The 15799-nt window shown below is 36.0% G+C and overlaps 1 protein-coding gene across 4 annotated transcripts in view; it reads left to right on the top strand.

The window, feature by feature from the left end:
* The window catches only part of GRIK1 (glutamate ionotropic receptor kainate type subunit 1), a 167123-nt gene that overhangs the window by 117742 nt on the left and 33582 nt on the right, over window positions 1-15799 (top strand). For 2 of the 4 annotated variants that reach the window (XM_027449230.3, XM_027449231.3), the window contains exons 8-9: window positions 11622-11729; window positions 12943-12987. In XM_027449230.3, the coding sequence (XP_027305031.1) occupies window positions 11622-11729; window positions 12943-12987 (153 nt within the window). The remainder of the gene's footprint in view (window positions 1-11621; window positions 11730-12942; window positions 12988-15799) is intronic. The other 2 variants (XM_027449232.3, XM_072026255.1) reach the window with 1 other exon arrangement.

The raw sequence follows: 15799 nt of genomic DNA, 5'->3' as shown, positions 1-15799 counted from the left end.
AACAACTGTATTGAGAAGTATTTCAGAACATAGAGATGAAGACTTTATCTTGAGTGACTTTATTAAATCCCTTCAAACAGAATCACACACACAAATCTCAAAGATTAAAAGAAATCTGAAGCATTTAAATCTACACTTGAGCTTATGTTATGTTGTTGACAAGATATGTTTCAAGCACGTCTGGTTAGTAGATACCAGGAGTGAGAGAAATCCATCTATGTTATAAATAAAATAATTAAGAGCAGGCTTCTTTTGCTGGTTTTACATTATTAAAAACACCACCACCATCAATAACACGTTGTAAAAACACGATTCTTGACAATCCTCTGAGCTCAATGAATTCATTATGTAGGCTAGCAGAATGATCACAGAAAGAAACAAGATAGTTAGACTTAGTCATAGAAGGACTACCATGATGGTATAATTTTCAAGTCTATGGATAAACTTATTTATAGTAATTTTTCAGAGCAAAGATGTCCCAACTAGATTGGAAAACCAAGACAACTCAAATGGTTTTAAGCTCAAGAAACTTTTTCCTTAGAATTTATAAGTTTTTCTTCTAGATGATTCTTATTTCTTCAGGTAATATATGGTATTTCTCATAGACGGTCTCTGATCTGCAGCAAAGACAAGGATTAGTAACATTAAGTCCTAAGTCCCTGAAGAAGCTTGCATCACTTTTCCTTCTTAAAAACCTATAATGAGGGCTTAATTTAAGTTATTTTTACAGAGAAAAGATACTGTAAGTGTTGAACACATTGTATAGTTTTTGAAGTATCTAGCATTATGAGATTGTCTGTGGATGACACTCTGCTTCAAGAGTAAAATTAATAAATAATAGTAATGTGTCCAGTTCTTCCCTGTACAAGAGGACAATAACTGGTTCAGCATCAAGAAATGAAGCTATCCAACAAGACCATCTTTACCTACTTAGGTTATAATTTTGCCTGTTTTTTGAAACCATGGCAATAATTCAGAGTGTGGTACTCTGCATTCTGGTTACATTGGCTGTAAATATTTTAATTTTCTGCTTCTTCCTTAAAAAAAAAAAAAAAAAAAAAAGTACTTATATGTAGAATAATATCACTCCTGTAATCAAAACTCAAGGCATTTAAACAAATGTTGGCCTTGGTCTGCAGAGAGGCCTTTCCATCAGCATAGTTAGGAAGCTGATAACAAGCAGGCATCATATTTTCCAGCCACCACAAAAAGAGCTGTGGAGCAGCTGAGTCCTGCACCACAAGTAAAAGAGGATTCTTGAGCTAAACCAATTCTTCATGTAATGTCCATGGAAAGCAAAAAGATAGGAGGACTTGGTCATACGAGGACTATGACGACTACATATCTTGCAAGCCTCTGGCTAAACTTGTTTGTAAGAATTCTTATGAGTGAAAGTGTTTCAGAACGTTAGCCACTGGCCCATACTTCTCTACAAAATCAGCTGCGTATCTATCTCACCTTTGCTGAGATTGTACAAACAAACAAACAAACAAACAAACAAACAAAAAAACCCCACCTCCTTCTGTTCCAAGGTATCTGTTATATACATGCTTATTCTACACCAGACCGATCTATGACCAAAAAGAAGCATCAGTAAGTCTGTTTTCTCACATTTTTAGTGCAGTTTTGCAGGTCTGAGATATTGTGTTTTTTGTTTTTTTTTTTTTTTGTCAGCACATAGATGTTTGAAAGTTTATCTCCTTGAGATCTCTGGACTCTTCAATGTTTACCCAGCACTATAGATGGATGTCAACTGTGCACTATGAGGCAACTGTGCACTCATTCTGATCCGCCAGTATGGATGATATCTTGTTGTTTTGTTTTCCTCTTGGTAAGGAGGAAGGAAACATCCTCAGGACTACTATATTTTCTTGGAAGCTCCTATAGAGGGAACTGAAGCCAAAACTGAGTGAATCTGCATCACCACATGCAGATTGATTTTGCCCAAGTCTCATGAGCTGACCAGCATTTTGAGAGGACAGGAACAGTCAGAGTCTTGATGAACTGGTATCAAATCACAGGGTGTAATTTTCAGGGATTTCTTGATAATAACTAACTAAATCTAAAATGAATGTTGAAAATCACTGGAAAAAGATATTGAAGATTTTTCATTACAGAAATACCATGACTTTAAAATAAGACAGAAAGGAAAGTAATCCCTTTGGGGAGATATTCATCATTATTTTTGGCTAAAATTCTCAGAGTCTCCAAACAAAGAAACACAAAACCTTGTACAATAGAAGAAAATACTGCTTTGCTTTTTTTTTTTGCTTTTTTTTTTTTTTTTTAAATGCTCATTTGTTGTTATTAAAATCAACATGTTGGAGCATTTTCATGATTATAAAAATCTATAGTCAGGCACCACAAGACTGTGGGTGTTAGGAGACCCAAGAACCCAACATCTCCCCTACTGCCTGAAGAAAGTTCTGTGTGTCAGTCACCTGACCTTTCTGATGCACAGAAATCTCTATTCACATGACTTAGGAAATACAAGAATATTTAAATTCCAAAACATAAAATAATATCTGTTCTGTTACATCCTTTTCATTGGGTTTCAGTGTTAAGATAAAATATATCATCTGTAACATATGGGTGGCAGTTTTCTCTGGGCTCTGATACTCCAATATTTAGTTAATCCAAAAAAAAGCAGTTGCTTAGTTTAGCAGGACACCAGATAATTTGGTGTTAGGATTTGATCCACTCTCATTAAAATAAATATTTTTCTTTTGTTCACTTTTTAAAAACTTCTCGCCCATAAATTAAGGTATGCATTTCTGATATAAGCCTATTGCTTTGAACTGGAAACTCTTAATTGAAAGAGCAAACAAAACAACTGCTAGACTTTCATCCCATGATGATTTATGAGAAAATAAAGGTCAGCTTTCCATGAAGATAATGTATGGCTGAGATTAATGCCAACAGAGATTCATATTCTGAAATCAAATTTCAAGTTTAAAATTTATGCAGTGATCTGTGCACACATAAATAGCAAAATAACGGTCCTACAACTTGCATGGTAAGAATAAATACATATTGAATAAACGAAAATTATTGGCAAGGCTCTGATACTGAAATGTTTAAAATGAAAACAAGAAATCTGACAAAAAGATTATGTATATTCTCTTCCATTCAATTTTTACTTTGTCAAATATTATGTAGAAAGTAGATTTGTTTAAAAACAGTGAGAAAGAATTCATACAAAGTGTTTTTATTTGAATATATGGAGTGTATTTTTATATTTGCTACACAAAATCATTTTTTTCAGAACATATTTTATATGTTCTAGCCTACTAAAAATGCACTTCATTTATTCCACACTGATATTTCCATTTAAGTGTTAGTGCATGGCCTAAACTTGATTATAATTATTTGTATTGGAAAAGCTCCCAGAAACCCTAACCATGCCACCATTGAGCAATTCACTATGCACAGTCTTTCCTCCAACGACTTTACAAGAAAACTGTTAAATGCAGATGGTTTAGATTTCGAAGCAGTGTACTCATTAAAATGATCTGTCCCTCAACCACGCAGCCTCCCACTCACTCATTCACATATTTGCCAGCACTCGTGTACTGTTATCCCAGGTGGAAATGACACAGAACTTTGTACCACATGAAGTCCCCATGGGTTCCTTGTCATCTCTGTAGTCCAGTGGATCAATGTCACTGTAATAGGACAACAGTGCAGGCAGGGAGGATGCTTCCCACACAAGATGCTGGGTGGGAACACTATTTCCTAGCTCTGCTGTGGCCTCTGCAACCATGAGCAAGTCTTTTCTGGCCAGCTCCAAAACTGTGCCTCAGTTACCTGAGAGGGCAAAGCAGGTCACCACTTTGTAGGCTGCCATGATCAGGCTGTTCACTATCTGCACTTGTAGCTATCACCTCATTCAAAACAAAAGCGACAGGGCCTGAAATCTAGGCGAAGAAGCCCTGTAGCTGGAAATGCTGCAATTCTACTCTGTTAAAGATAGATGACAGCTCTTGTCTAGTTAATGTATTTAGTCTGTTAGCTATGTGGAACATGATGTCTCTATACTGTCTTGCTTATACAAACAGTATCTATTACAATGCAGTCCCATTCCCCATTAACAGTAAAATAGTATGAAGCTGTTTTCCAAGTTCATAACCCACCCAGCCACTTCAGTAGCAGTCGTATTTGTGTAGCATAAAATACACTAGGAAGAATACATGACAAGGTTTAACTTTTCCTTCTGATCCTTCAACACCATTCCCTCACCTCTGCTATTATAAAGCAATTTAGTAAGTGTAAGCTTTAAAGGACCTTAAAGGCGTTTCAAACATATGCTCTGAAATGAATCCACCTGAACTGTCATCCTCAAGTATTCAGGGTTTATTTATCAAATTTGTAACACCAAAAGCCTTTATTGTGATTACCTGAAAGTTATTAAGCTCAACCACTGCTCTGGAAACAAGCACTCTTGAGCAGTTCACAGAAAAGCCTTTCTTCCCTAAGAAATCCCCCTTCTCTATTCACCCAATATTTATATTTCCTGTTTCAAGACAGGAATGTCTTATAATAGCTGCCTAAACTCCTTCCTAAAAACAAGCCTCCCTACACCTCCTCCTTTTCATCAGTGCCATTTATTAGAAGCCCAGGACAGGATCAGTCTTGGAGGAAAGAGACTATGAAACATCATGATTTTTAGTGGGGCAGATAAAGCCCTGTAATGGTGAATGCTGAAACTCCTTTTATTACATCTGTTATGCTGGATTTGGACTGGGATAATGGAAAAGTCATACACTAACTCACTATATTCCTTAATCCTTGAGAATCTCTTTTAATAAGAGGATTAATTGTAAGAGCTGATAAGTTGATGTGTAGCTCAGAGCACATTTATTATGATTTCCACTGTAACTAGCAGCAATAGCACAATCTCTTAAATCTATCAACTGTCTCTGCAATTCTAATAAAGCAGAAGCTTTCTCCTCCAAAAGGAAAGAAACAACAAGAGAATTAAAGGAATATTTTCCTTGTCATTAGCATTTTGATTAGGACATTTTGGCTATGTTATTTACTGAGTTGGAAGATTTAGTTGTAGAAAAGTGAGCTGTAGTATTGTCAGCACATGGCCACAATTTAGATGTACTTAAACCTACTGTTTTACAATTTTTTCAGATAGCTGATTTTGTAGTCCAGAAGCGTAAGTTTAAAGTAGGGAAAAAGCATGAAAAAAGGAGCTCACTCACCACCTCACCTCTTGCCATCAAGCAACACAATTCATATCCTATGTATATGTGCATTAGTCATCAACAACGATTCTGTAACGATCAGAATCCACTCTGTTAATAAGTCTAAGAGCCATTGGAGGAAACACCATCATCCACCTCTGCATTTGGATGGCAGTTAGCACAATAGTCCTCATCAGACATTTTGGATTAGCAGTTCATAGCTAAAGCAGTTGTTTACTTTTTTTTTATAAACAGGTAATACTGACCAAGCACAACAGGTCTATCACTCCAGTAATCTTGATATGTCTTTGAGATCCCTGTATGTACTCATCTGCCACCTGTTGTTAAAAGCTGAAGGATGCTGTACCTGAAACAGCATGGCGTCACTACATACAGAGGTTGCTTCACCTTCATTCACTATACTTTGATAATGTTTATCTGAGGTAAAATGTTCTAGTGCGATGGTGGTTAAAGGAAATTATAATATAATATAAAGTTCTATGTCTCTTCAACACAGAACTGATTTGCTTTCAAGAGCCCCATTTTGGTAGAGAAGAATTTCCTAATTTTAGCCCAAACATCTTACACAGTTATTCTGGAGTATGTATAGGTCCAAAAAGACTAAACTGCTAGCACGTCTCTGCCACTGTGCAAAGGTAAATGGGCAAACATAATTTGTGGAGTTGAAAACAGATATCTTCTCTTCCTGAATTCCAGGCCAGATGATTCCTGGTAAGTTGTCATTGTTTTCTAAACAATTACATGATAGTGTAATATCTTCTTCTTTGTAACGGCAGTTATTTAGAAATGTACATTAAATCAGTAATAGATATTATTTTTTTCCTAGAAACTTATAATAGTTAATATACACCAAACAATGCCAAATTGATAAAAATACAAATACTCTTGACTATATATTCAGCATAAAAATGCAGTTCAATTATTTGCCTTTGTAGGTTACCTGTAAGATGGTTGGGAAAGCTACCAACCAAGGGTCAAGGGTCAGTCCTTGACAAAACTGAGTAGATAAGGTAATATCCATATCTTTTACTGGACTTTACTCTGGCTTCTGAATGTACTTCTTTGATACTGAAGAGTCCAACTAATCAATTCCTGTTCCAAGCTCCCATTAAATGCATAGAAAAACTCTGATTGCATGCTTTTAAGATAAGGTTTCAAAAAGCTTGTTACACATGAACAGCAAGAGAAGAGAGAGAGAGAGAGAGAGAGAGAGAGAGAGAGAGAATATATGGAGGCTGTTTTGGATAATAAATACCTTAATACCTAAATATGGTCCATTGTCTACTGTGGGAATTTCTCAGGTCAGTTATCTGAGAATTAATATAATACTTGAGAAATAAAAAAGTAGTCTTTTTATGTGCCTGGATGAATAATTAAGTCTTTTGAATGAAAAAGGCTCTCATTTACCACCTCATTTCTATCCAAAGATAATGTTCACATAAGATGTTATTTATCGTATATTTAATATAATTTCATCCTAAACAATAATTCAAGTTTCAGTGGCAGATGCAAAGTGTCAGAATATTTTGCACAAAGGCAACTTTGAGCCTGGAATTACACAGGTTTTTTTGGAGCTGAAAAACAGAACAGATAATTTTCTGCAGTAATACTGTGCTAAAATAGCTTTTCACTCAGAAGTTTTATTAACTTCCTTTGTCTACATAGTCCAAAATTTAATTTATAATCATTTACAATTTATTGTAATACAATTACAATTTATTGTACATGTATTATGTACACATATTTTGTAAGTGATATAGTCACTGTTTTATTTGCATTTATGGGGTGCCTACATGTGTCTCAGATAATTTTTTCTAACAATAGTTCGAGACATATCTTTGAAATGGGGGGAATCTTATTCTCTGAACAGTTTGAGTATTTAAACTTGAAATTAAATCATATTAAAAGGTTAGAACTTGAGTCTGAAACTCAAAAGAGATTGCTTGGTTAATTACAAAAGAACAGGTTCAGAAAAACTGTTTATTTCACAGGTCATTGGAATAAATTATTAATAGAAAGGAAAAAGTGGATGCACATTATTAAACATTATTTAACATAATAGTTTAAAAAGTTAAAACAATATCAAGCCTTTGCATTTTTGTATTATCAGGAGGCTTTGAACATTTTAAAAAGACCTTGAAAAATATCAAAATTATCTAATCTGAAACATAATTAACCAGTAGCTATTATTTCAACACTGGACTTGGAAAGAGTAAATATGCCATGGGCAGATAAATAGTTAACTAAAATATTTGGATAAACATCTATTGAGTAGAAAAAAAAAAAAGTATAATAAAAAGGCAATCAATTTGTCTGAGAAAGATTGATATTTATTGTATGCAGTACTGCAATACAGTATCTGCTATAAAAATTGTCAATGTCCCATTATAGCTATATCATAAAGCTGGATATTTATTCAGTCCATGCATTATACACACTATGCATTATGATTTACTCATCTATTTATATCTTGCTACTGCAAATCTGTGAGGTCTGCTAGAGACAAAAGCAGCAAAACCTGAAATGTACCTGTTCTTTTACCTTAGCAAGTTTGGCTGTAGCTGAAATAATTGATTTTGTGATTGAGCTGTTGATTGGCCTTGGCTGAAACTAAGGCTAATATAGTCATTGACTCAAGATGATGAAGGGGAAATTGATATAAAGACCATATGATGGTACTGTGAATAGATAGCAAGCTTCTGGAGTGTTTGCTCTTAGAAGCTGAGTCAGCTTCATTTTACAGTTATTATAATTTTCTATCAGTATATTTATATAGAAACCAATACTGTGATTTGTACACTTAACCCAGATGTTGTTTTGTAGTTAACCTGCAATCTTAATCTTTTAAAGTAAATAAATAGAAAAAGAAAGTTTCACAGTTTTAGTTAGGTTTCCTTGTGTAGTTTTGCCATATCAGGTACCTGACAGCCTTCAGAGAGGACTGAAGATTTATCTGTAATCTCTTCTATCTACTGCCTTTTCAATGTTTAGGAAGAAAGTGTCTGTTTAGGAAGAAAGTGTCTGAATAGCTGAAGGTCCTTTACAACTTGCTTCTCAATGGATAGTCAAAACTAATATATTGGATTAATTCTCCATTTTATTTAATAAGAGGGAAGAAGTCATCAAATATTTACATCTCAGCATAGATGAGAATTATAATTATCAGATAAAATACAGTATTGAAGACAGAGAAGTCTTATTTTGAGTCTCAGCTAAACATTGTACTACTCTGCTTCTGCAAACCAAACTGCTGAGAGAGCAGCATCTCATCACCGTTCTATTGTCAGAGGCAGCCTACAACCTTTACAGAGTGGGATAAAGACAAGCAAAAAGATATTACAAATGAAAGCTACTGAAAATCACATTTTTTAATTAAGCTGCAGGGTATACTCAAAATTATACCAACAAAACCAAAATATATTCTCTCTGTAAGAGTATCAAATTGTGTCCTTAGTTCCTCCAATATTAAAGCAAGGACAGAGTGCAAAAAAGCAATTTCTTTTGATGAATAACATGATTAGGTTCCGATTCAATTTTTATTATATCCTGTAACATTTAACACGGAGTGACACTAGAAACATTAAAATTGCTATAAATCTTGCATATAAAAGTATGACTTCTCATTGCTGTGTTCAACAGTCATGTGGTTTCTGACTATTCAGAAAGTTCTGCTTCATTTCTGGTCATTAATTGCATCTGAGAACTGTGCAACTGCTGCTCATTCTGTTTGCCAGAACATGATGACTAATAGGCACCCGTATCTTCAATTTACCTGACAGGCACCTAGAAGTGGCATACAAATATATTTTCCTAGCAATGATACATTTCAGTTCCTTTGCATATATCAGGCAAGTGTGCTATAGGAGGTAAACCATATTAACAGCTGAGAAGTTTTGTTATAGACTGCGGAAGACCCAGAATCTACTGCAAGTTCTTAGCTCATCCTTCCCAGCAGCTCTTGGAGAAAACTTGATTTTCTGGTCAGAGAAGAAACATCACATATCTATCTGGACATGTTGTACATAGAGGCACCACAGCTGTCTCAAAGTCTGAAACTAAATTATGCTGAAGTTTTGCTTTTACTTAAAATAAATAAAACAAATACACATTTCAAAAGAATAGAATTTAAATGCTATTTGAGGCCTGTGTCTCACAAACAGGGTCTGAAGAACACCTTTGACATTGAGGATTAACTCTTCTGAGAAACACTCGCTGACTCCTCTTTATAATTTAAGTAACATTTGTGTCATTATTTAATGACCTAACCGGCACTTAAGGTAGACAAAGGCTATATGCACTTACCTACTACCTTGAAATTTAAGCATACATCTGTGCAGCTTGTAACATCTTCTGATTCCATTTGTTTTATACGGGGGTACAAAAGCACCAACACCTTTTTCAAAAGTCACATTTCACCATATAGAACTGAGATTTAGGCTTCTGATACCATTTCCAAACATAATGTATTAGCTACTTTATTCCTTTATTCAAGATCATATCACGTTAGCAGAGAAGCGGAGCATCTGATATGTAATCAATAAGTGTGAGCATTTTACAGAAGCAAATTGCCCTCCGAGGAGGAATTGATCGCTAAAGACCATATTTTTTAAAATGTTCCATCTTTACGAATAGGAGATTAGGGCCGTGTCAGAGTAATAAAGAGTGGAGAAGAGATATTATATAACAAAATGCATTCCTATGTCTACCCTCCTGTTATCTTTATCATAACAGCATACAAAATCCACAGTTTCTCACTGTTTATAGCTGAGATTTTCATGTTCCCATGTCATTAAGGTGGAAAGTCTCATGCAAAGTTCATTCCGCTCATGGTTTTGTACTCTTACATTACTTAACCACATTTAGAAATCCTACCTATTTACACAAAATTCTAGATTTAAGATTTATATAGTTGACACACATGAAGAAATTATCTCATCGTTTATTATCAGCTTTTCTTTTACCTTAGAGGAATTTAATCTAACATAGGAGTTCCCCAAAATAGATTATAAAAATAATCTTGAGTTTGAAATCCATCACTTTCTTTCCTTTGTAGATAAGCATCAGCTCTGGGGAGAAAGGGGAACTATGTGAGAGACAGATAGATCTCACTTAAAAGAAAGTGAGCTTGCTTGGAAGCCTATAAGATAACAGAAAACTTCAATTGCAGAAGTTAGTTCTGGACATCGATCCTGCCACACTGAAGAAGCATTCCACCGCACAGGGAATCATCATAGCTTTACAGGCTGAAGTACAAAGACCACCACTTTAATTTACTCCTGATGCCAATGTCTAAAACAAGGATAAAAATATATAAAAATATATGAATATATAAATTCACTTTGTTATGACAGAACAGTAAAATGCTGTCTGGACCAGAACTAGTCATATGCAATTCCTATGCTATAATTCAAATCCATACATAAAACTTGTGTGTATGTTACTCTACAAAGTGTTTATTAGCACTCTGTGAATTTTTCCTGAAAGCCTGCTTTTAGAGCTATCCTCTTCATACCATCAGCATCTGTGAGCACAGGCAGTGGCAGTATTCCTATTTGAAATGATACGCCTCATTTGCTTACTTGGGAACTTGGGCCTTCTTCGTTGGTAATGCAAACTGAGTAGGAATTAGTGAAACAATTCAGCAGTCCAAGGATGTTAGGAGTCCACTGCTGATGGGGGAGATTTAACCATAAACTGTCCAAGAAACCAAAGAAGAATGACAAAAGCCCTTCATTCATTTATCTCTTCCTGGAAAAATCTAGGTTTCTGGACTCTCTGTGTAGCAGAGGCAACATCAAGACTATGAAATGCATAACTAAAGTATTTAGAAAGCTTTGGTGATTTTGGATGTTTCCCAGCTTTCCTTCATGGAAGACCTCTCAGGGATCCCATTCAGCAGCAATTGCTATTGATTAACCCTTCCTCATGGAAAACTTAAAAGATCCTGGGCTGAGGTAAGCAGGATCATTTCAGAGAGGCTGGTAGATTTAGACTGCTTCACTCCAAGATTCAGCCCCAAAGTTTGGACAAACATTTGTAAATTTCTTGGTGAACTCTTATGCAATGCAAAACTGCTCTGTCATCAGGCACAAGTAATACGTACTTCTTTCTTTCTTTTCAGTGGATTTTTTTTTTTTATCTACAGTATACAATACATATACAAATCAATATATATAAACTGTCACAAACTTGTGCCTGATTATAAAATATAAAATATATTGAAGAGAAACTGGGTGAAAAAAAAAAAAAAAAGCTATTTTTAATCAAAGTAACAAAGCAGCACATTTTTTAAAAACCATGTATAAGCAATTGAATGCTGTGACTAATTTGAAATACAATATTTGTCATGGTTTTCAAGTAGTTCTTACTAATCATTACATGGAAGGGTGTTTTTCTGTATTTACACAGGCACGGTGGGATGGCCTGACAGGGCGCATAACCTTCAACAAAACTGACGGCTTACGAAAGGATTTTGATTTAGACATTATTAGTCTCAAGGAAGAAGGAACAGAAAAGGTAACCAGATCTTTTGTAAAATAATGATGGGAAGCTGATTTGACAGTGGCATGGGAAAGTCCATTCTCCTCAGCTTGTATTTTCTGTAGTTGGGCTAAAACACACTGTCAAGACTACTTAAATTAAAGTTAAACAGAGCTACTAAGATTGTTTTAATTGTTTTACAATGTGCATCTTGCATTTTGAGACACTGGATAGGAATTTGAGACTGGTGATAATTATCTGGATGACAATAATTACTCTAAGTACACGTTATCTTCTGTTCTTGCCACTGTAACTAGTGGGGTAAGATTATATACATGTATGCATATATATATATATATATGTATAAAATTTGGACTTAGATGTACTGCTTTTAATAGGTGTGACACAAGGGAGAGGGAACAGCAGATGGTTGAGTAATAGCCTCAAAAAGAGTTGAGATGTTAAAAATCCTTTGTGTTTTCGAACATGATCAGTTCTTTTGCCCTCACATCCCTAACTGCTTATCATACATTGTGCTGAACAGGAGACTAAATTAGTTGCATTATCTCTGTTAAAAAATAGTAAGTTCTGCACGATGCCATCTCAGAAACTCATTCTGCTTCCAAACAAAAGCCAAATAAAGCTCACATTCCTTAAAGAAGTTCAGGGAAACATGCCTCAGGAACAAAAAACAAAACAAAAACAAAACAAAACAAAAAAAAAGATGTCCAAATGTCTTGTTTCCCTTATTTCACCACTTACTAATTGTCCTGAAGATGCAGAAGGGTAGGGTGTGGAGCACTCCTTGTCTCGCAGACACTAAGGAGGACCACAAAGGCAAAGAGGTTTTTGGCCATGCTTCACAACAGCTGGATGGCACTGCTCCTATCATGCAAGTCCCAACACTGTCAGCCAGGGACCGTGCTGGACAACAAGGGGGCTCGGAGTGTCCTGGAGGGAGGTGGGATGGCCTTGCCCCAGCTCTCAGCCAGCCAGCACTGGTACCCAACAGGCATTGCAGGAGGAGGATGCTGTGGGTGTCCAAAGATCCCCAAGGTAGGTAACGTCACCAGCTCATGTTAGCCCAAGGCTGTGCTGTCCTGTGCTCTGTGTACATTGGCTTGACTCTGCATAATAATTGCTGACAGGTTAATTGAGACTGTAAATACAATTGCTCCCACACAGCTCTCCAGACTGGTTCTCTTTTCATTTTTAATGAAGCACTTTGTTTATTTTTCTTTATACCAAGGCTGCTGGCGAGGTTTCTAATCATTTATATAAAGTGTGGAAGAAGGTTTGTACACAGACAGGTGATGCAAAAACCTTTGGGTTGGGTCATCAGACTCATCCTTTGGGTTTTGATGGTGACTCTCACATTGCAGTTTAGAGACAATAGTCTATCCGAGAATATGAATTTTTGTAGTAGGCTAAGTATTGTCCCAACTTAAAACACTAAACTCTAAATAATCCTTGGCAGGATTCAGCTTTTTCATCAAAATCTTTTTTCATCATAATTATTATGCTATTTCTTTGGAGCTGTGCCTTTTCCTTCTTTGAGCAGAGGCTCCTGGCTGCAGCAAAATCTCTCCTTTTCTCATTTGCTATCCTTCCTGATTCACCTAAGATTTACCGTGACTGGTAAATTTGTGCCATTTCAAATGTCTATGAGCATCAGCAGCAGGACAGTTTTAATGTGCAGGATTTTTTTTTTCTTTGTTTCTTTTTTTTTTAACTCCCACAGAATGCGTACTGTGTGGGCAATGTGCTAGCATTGTTGATTCAAAATTTTGACGGGTGTGTTATTAGCTCCTTACAGAAAATAATATAGTTGATGAAGTGGATGCTGTCATTCACTAACATATGGAAATTGGAACTAAGCTTGTTTATAAAGCACCTCAGGAATCTCAGTCCTCTTTTAACATAGGATGTCTCTGTCTGGTGGATAAGGCACCAAAGAGGGAATCAGAGACCAGCTCCATGTGCTGTTCCCTGCTGGAGGTACAACCCACAGTTTTCTTTACTACACACTTGCTATTCTGTAAGGAGAAAATAACGACTGCATTCACCATGTTGAAAGAGTTTTGGATTCACAAGTTGAAATTTTCTTATAGCACTTAGAATTATATTTTTGTATATCTTTTGCACAGCTCTTATTGTTTCCCACCCCTCCCACACACACAATTTAAAAGGTTCTGGTTTTGTGTCTTTTAATGCTACAGAGTAGACCAGTGTAAAGCATCCTACAGCACTCTTTTCATGTTCTTATAAAGGACGTACTTAATAACCTTGTTTTAATATCAGTGAATCAGGCAAAGGCACAAAGGGCTCCATTTCCCTCATTACTGGTGAATAGATCATCCTACCTGACGTGCAGAACGCGATTGAACTGATCTGGCTTTTGACTCTAGGCACTTCGTGTTATGCTGAATTGATTTAAACCAAATTACAGTTGGTTCAAAACACAGGCTTGCTGAGAAGGGCATATGACACCTCTCAGACTTGTCACTAAACTGCAATAAATCTCCTGGATTCACCATAGTGATGTACTACCTTGGCCTCATTCTTCCAGTGCCTCTCCGATCTCTTCCATTGCTCTAATCAAGGTTGACCTGTGGTGTCATCCTTATCTTCAGATGTAGAGTGGTCTCCTGGTGTATTTTGTATGCCCTGTGACTGTGTTGTTACATGTTCTTCATGGTTGTTCTCCTCTTCCCTGCTGCCAGCTGATAAAAGTGAATCAAGTCAGTAACAACGAGCAGAACAGCTTTTGATTAACTCGGCCACCGTGGTGCAAATTCAAGGACACTGGTTATTTACTATATTCCTGGCACAGACTATCATAATATCCAACATCTTATTCTGTGTATACTTTCCAGATCAGTTTCTCAACCTGATCTAATTTTGGAAACAAAGGGAATGCCTGATAAACTCTTCAAAAAATAAAAATAAAAAATAAAATAAATTTTAAATAAAATAAATGGCATGACTATCCCCATTAAGCATACTTTGGAGAAAATATTTATGAAACACAAGAATAATGGCACCCAGGGACACAAACCCAAAGTTTGTAAGACATTATACAGTTATTACCCTGAATTGACTATCAGCAGGCACAAATTAATCTGCTGGGTTTGGTACAAAGGTGGGTCTGTCTCTTCATCAGTTAACAGCCACAGAAAAAGGGTCCTGCATGGGTCTGATGACTGAGCACCTGATGGTGGTTACAGACCTTCAGTACACAGGACAAGTCAGCAGGTTTTTTGTTAGACACACTTGGCAGCTTTGTTAGCAATCCTAGAAGGGAGGATATGAAAGTTGATCCCTCCCAGGTAGAGCTGAAACATGCTGGCAGAGTGGCACAGCAACGCAGACAGTTCTGTGGATGGACGATACCAGTCCTCCATGCCATCCATCTGGTGCTCTCCACGAAAGTCCAAAATACAAACCAAACTGAGCAAGCTACTTGCCTGAGGTTCTCTCACACCAGCCCTCAACCACACAGTATATGTAAACCAAATTAAAACAAACAAACAAAAAAGATGCTTTCACACTGCATTTATGTTAAGTAGATATTTATTTGACTAGATCAACTCCATGGTTATAATTTCTGTCATTATATATATACATGTATACGGTATATACCATATATATATATATGGTATAAATCCAGATCCACTGAAATCATGGGTCCCTTTAGGCTTCAGATCTGGCATTAAATGCCACAATTCTTCACTATATTTGGAGCTAGAAAAGAATCAAAAATTGGTTTTGCCTTTGGTCGCTTATATTTACTAAGCAAATACTGATCAGTAGGTGAAATGATTTCACCTTGTTCACTCTGTCATATATAGTAGTAAGAAATGACAGAATAATCTTTGCTAAACCTGGTGAAGGCACAGCAGAACCAAAAGGCCAGTGCATCCATCAATCTGCTTCAACATATTTGTTCAAGCTTTTAATCTGTTGCAGTGGAAAAGAGAAATCTAGGCGTATGTTGCAACTCTACCATTTACAAAAGCAAAAAAATCCATAAAAATAGACATTTGACATTTTTTTAGCGGGAAAGGAAGTCAACATATTCCACTTTTGTAGCAAATTGGCTAGTA

The sequence above is a fragment of the Anas platyrhynchos genome, chromosome 1, assembly GCF_047663525.1.
Source record: "Anas platyrhynchos isolate ZD024472 breed Pekin duck chromosome 1, IASCAAS_PekinDuck_T2T, whole genome shotgun sequence".
NCBI classification, from domain to species: domain Eukaryota; kingdom Metazoa; phylum Chordata; class Aves; order Anseriformes; family Anatidae; genus Anas; species Anas platyrhynchos.
This window is presented reverse-complemented; position numbering and strand designations above follow the sequence as displayed.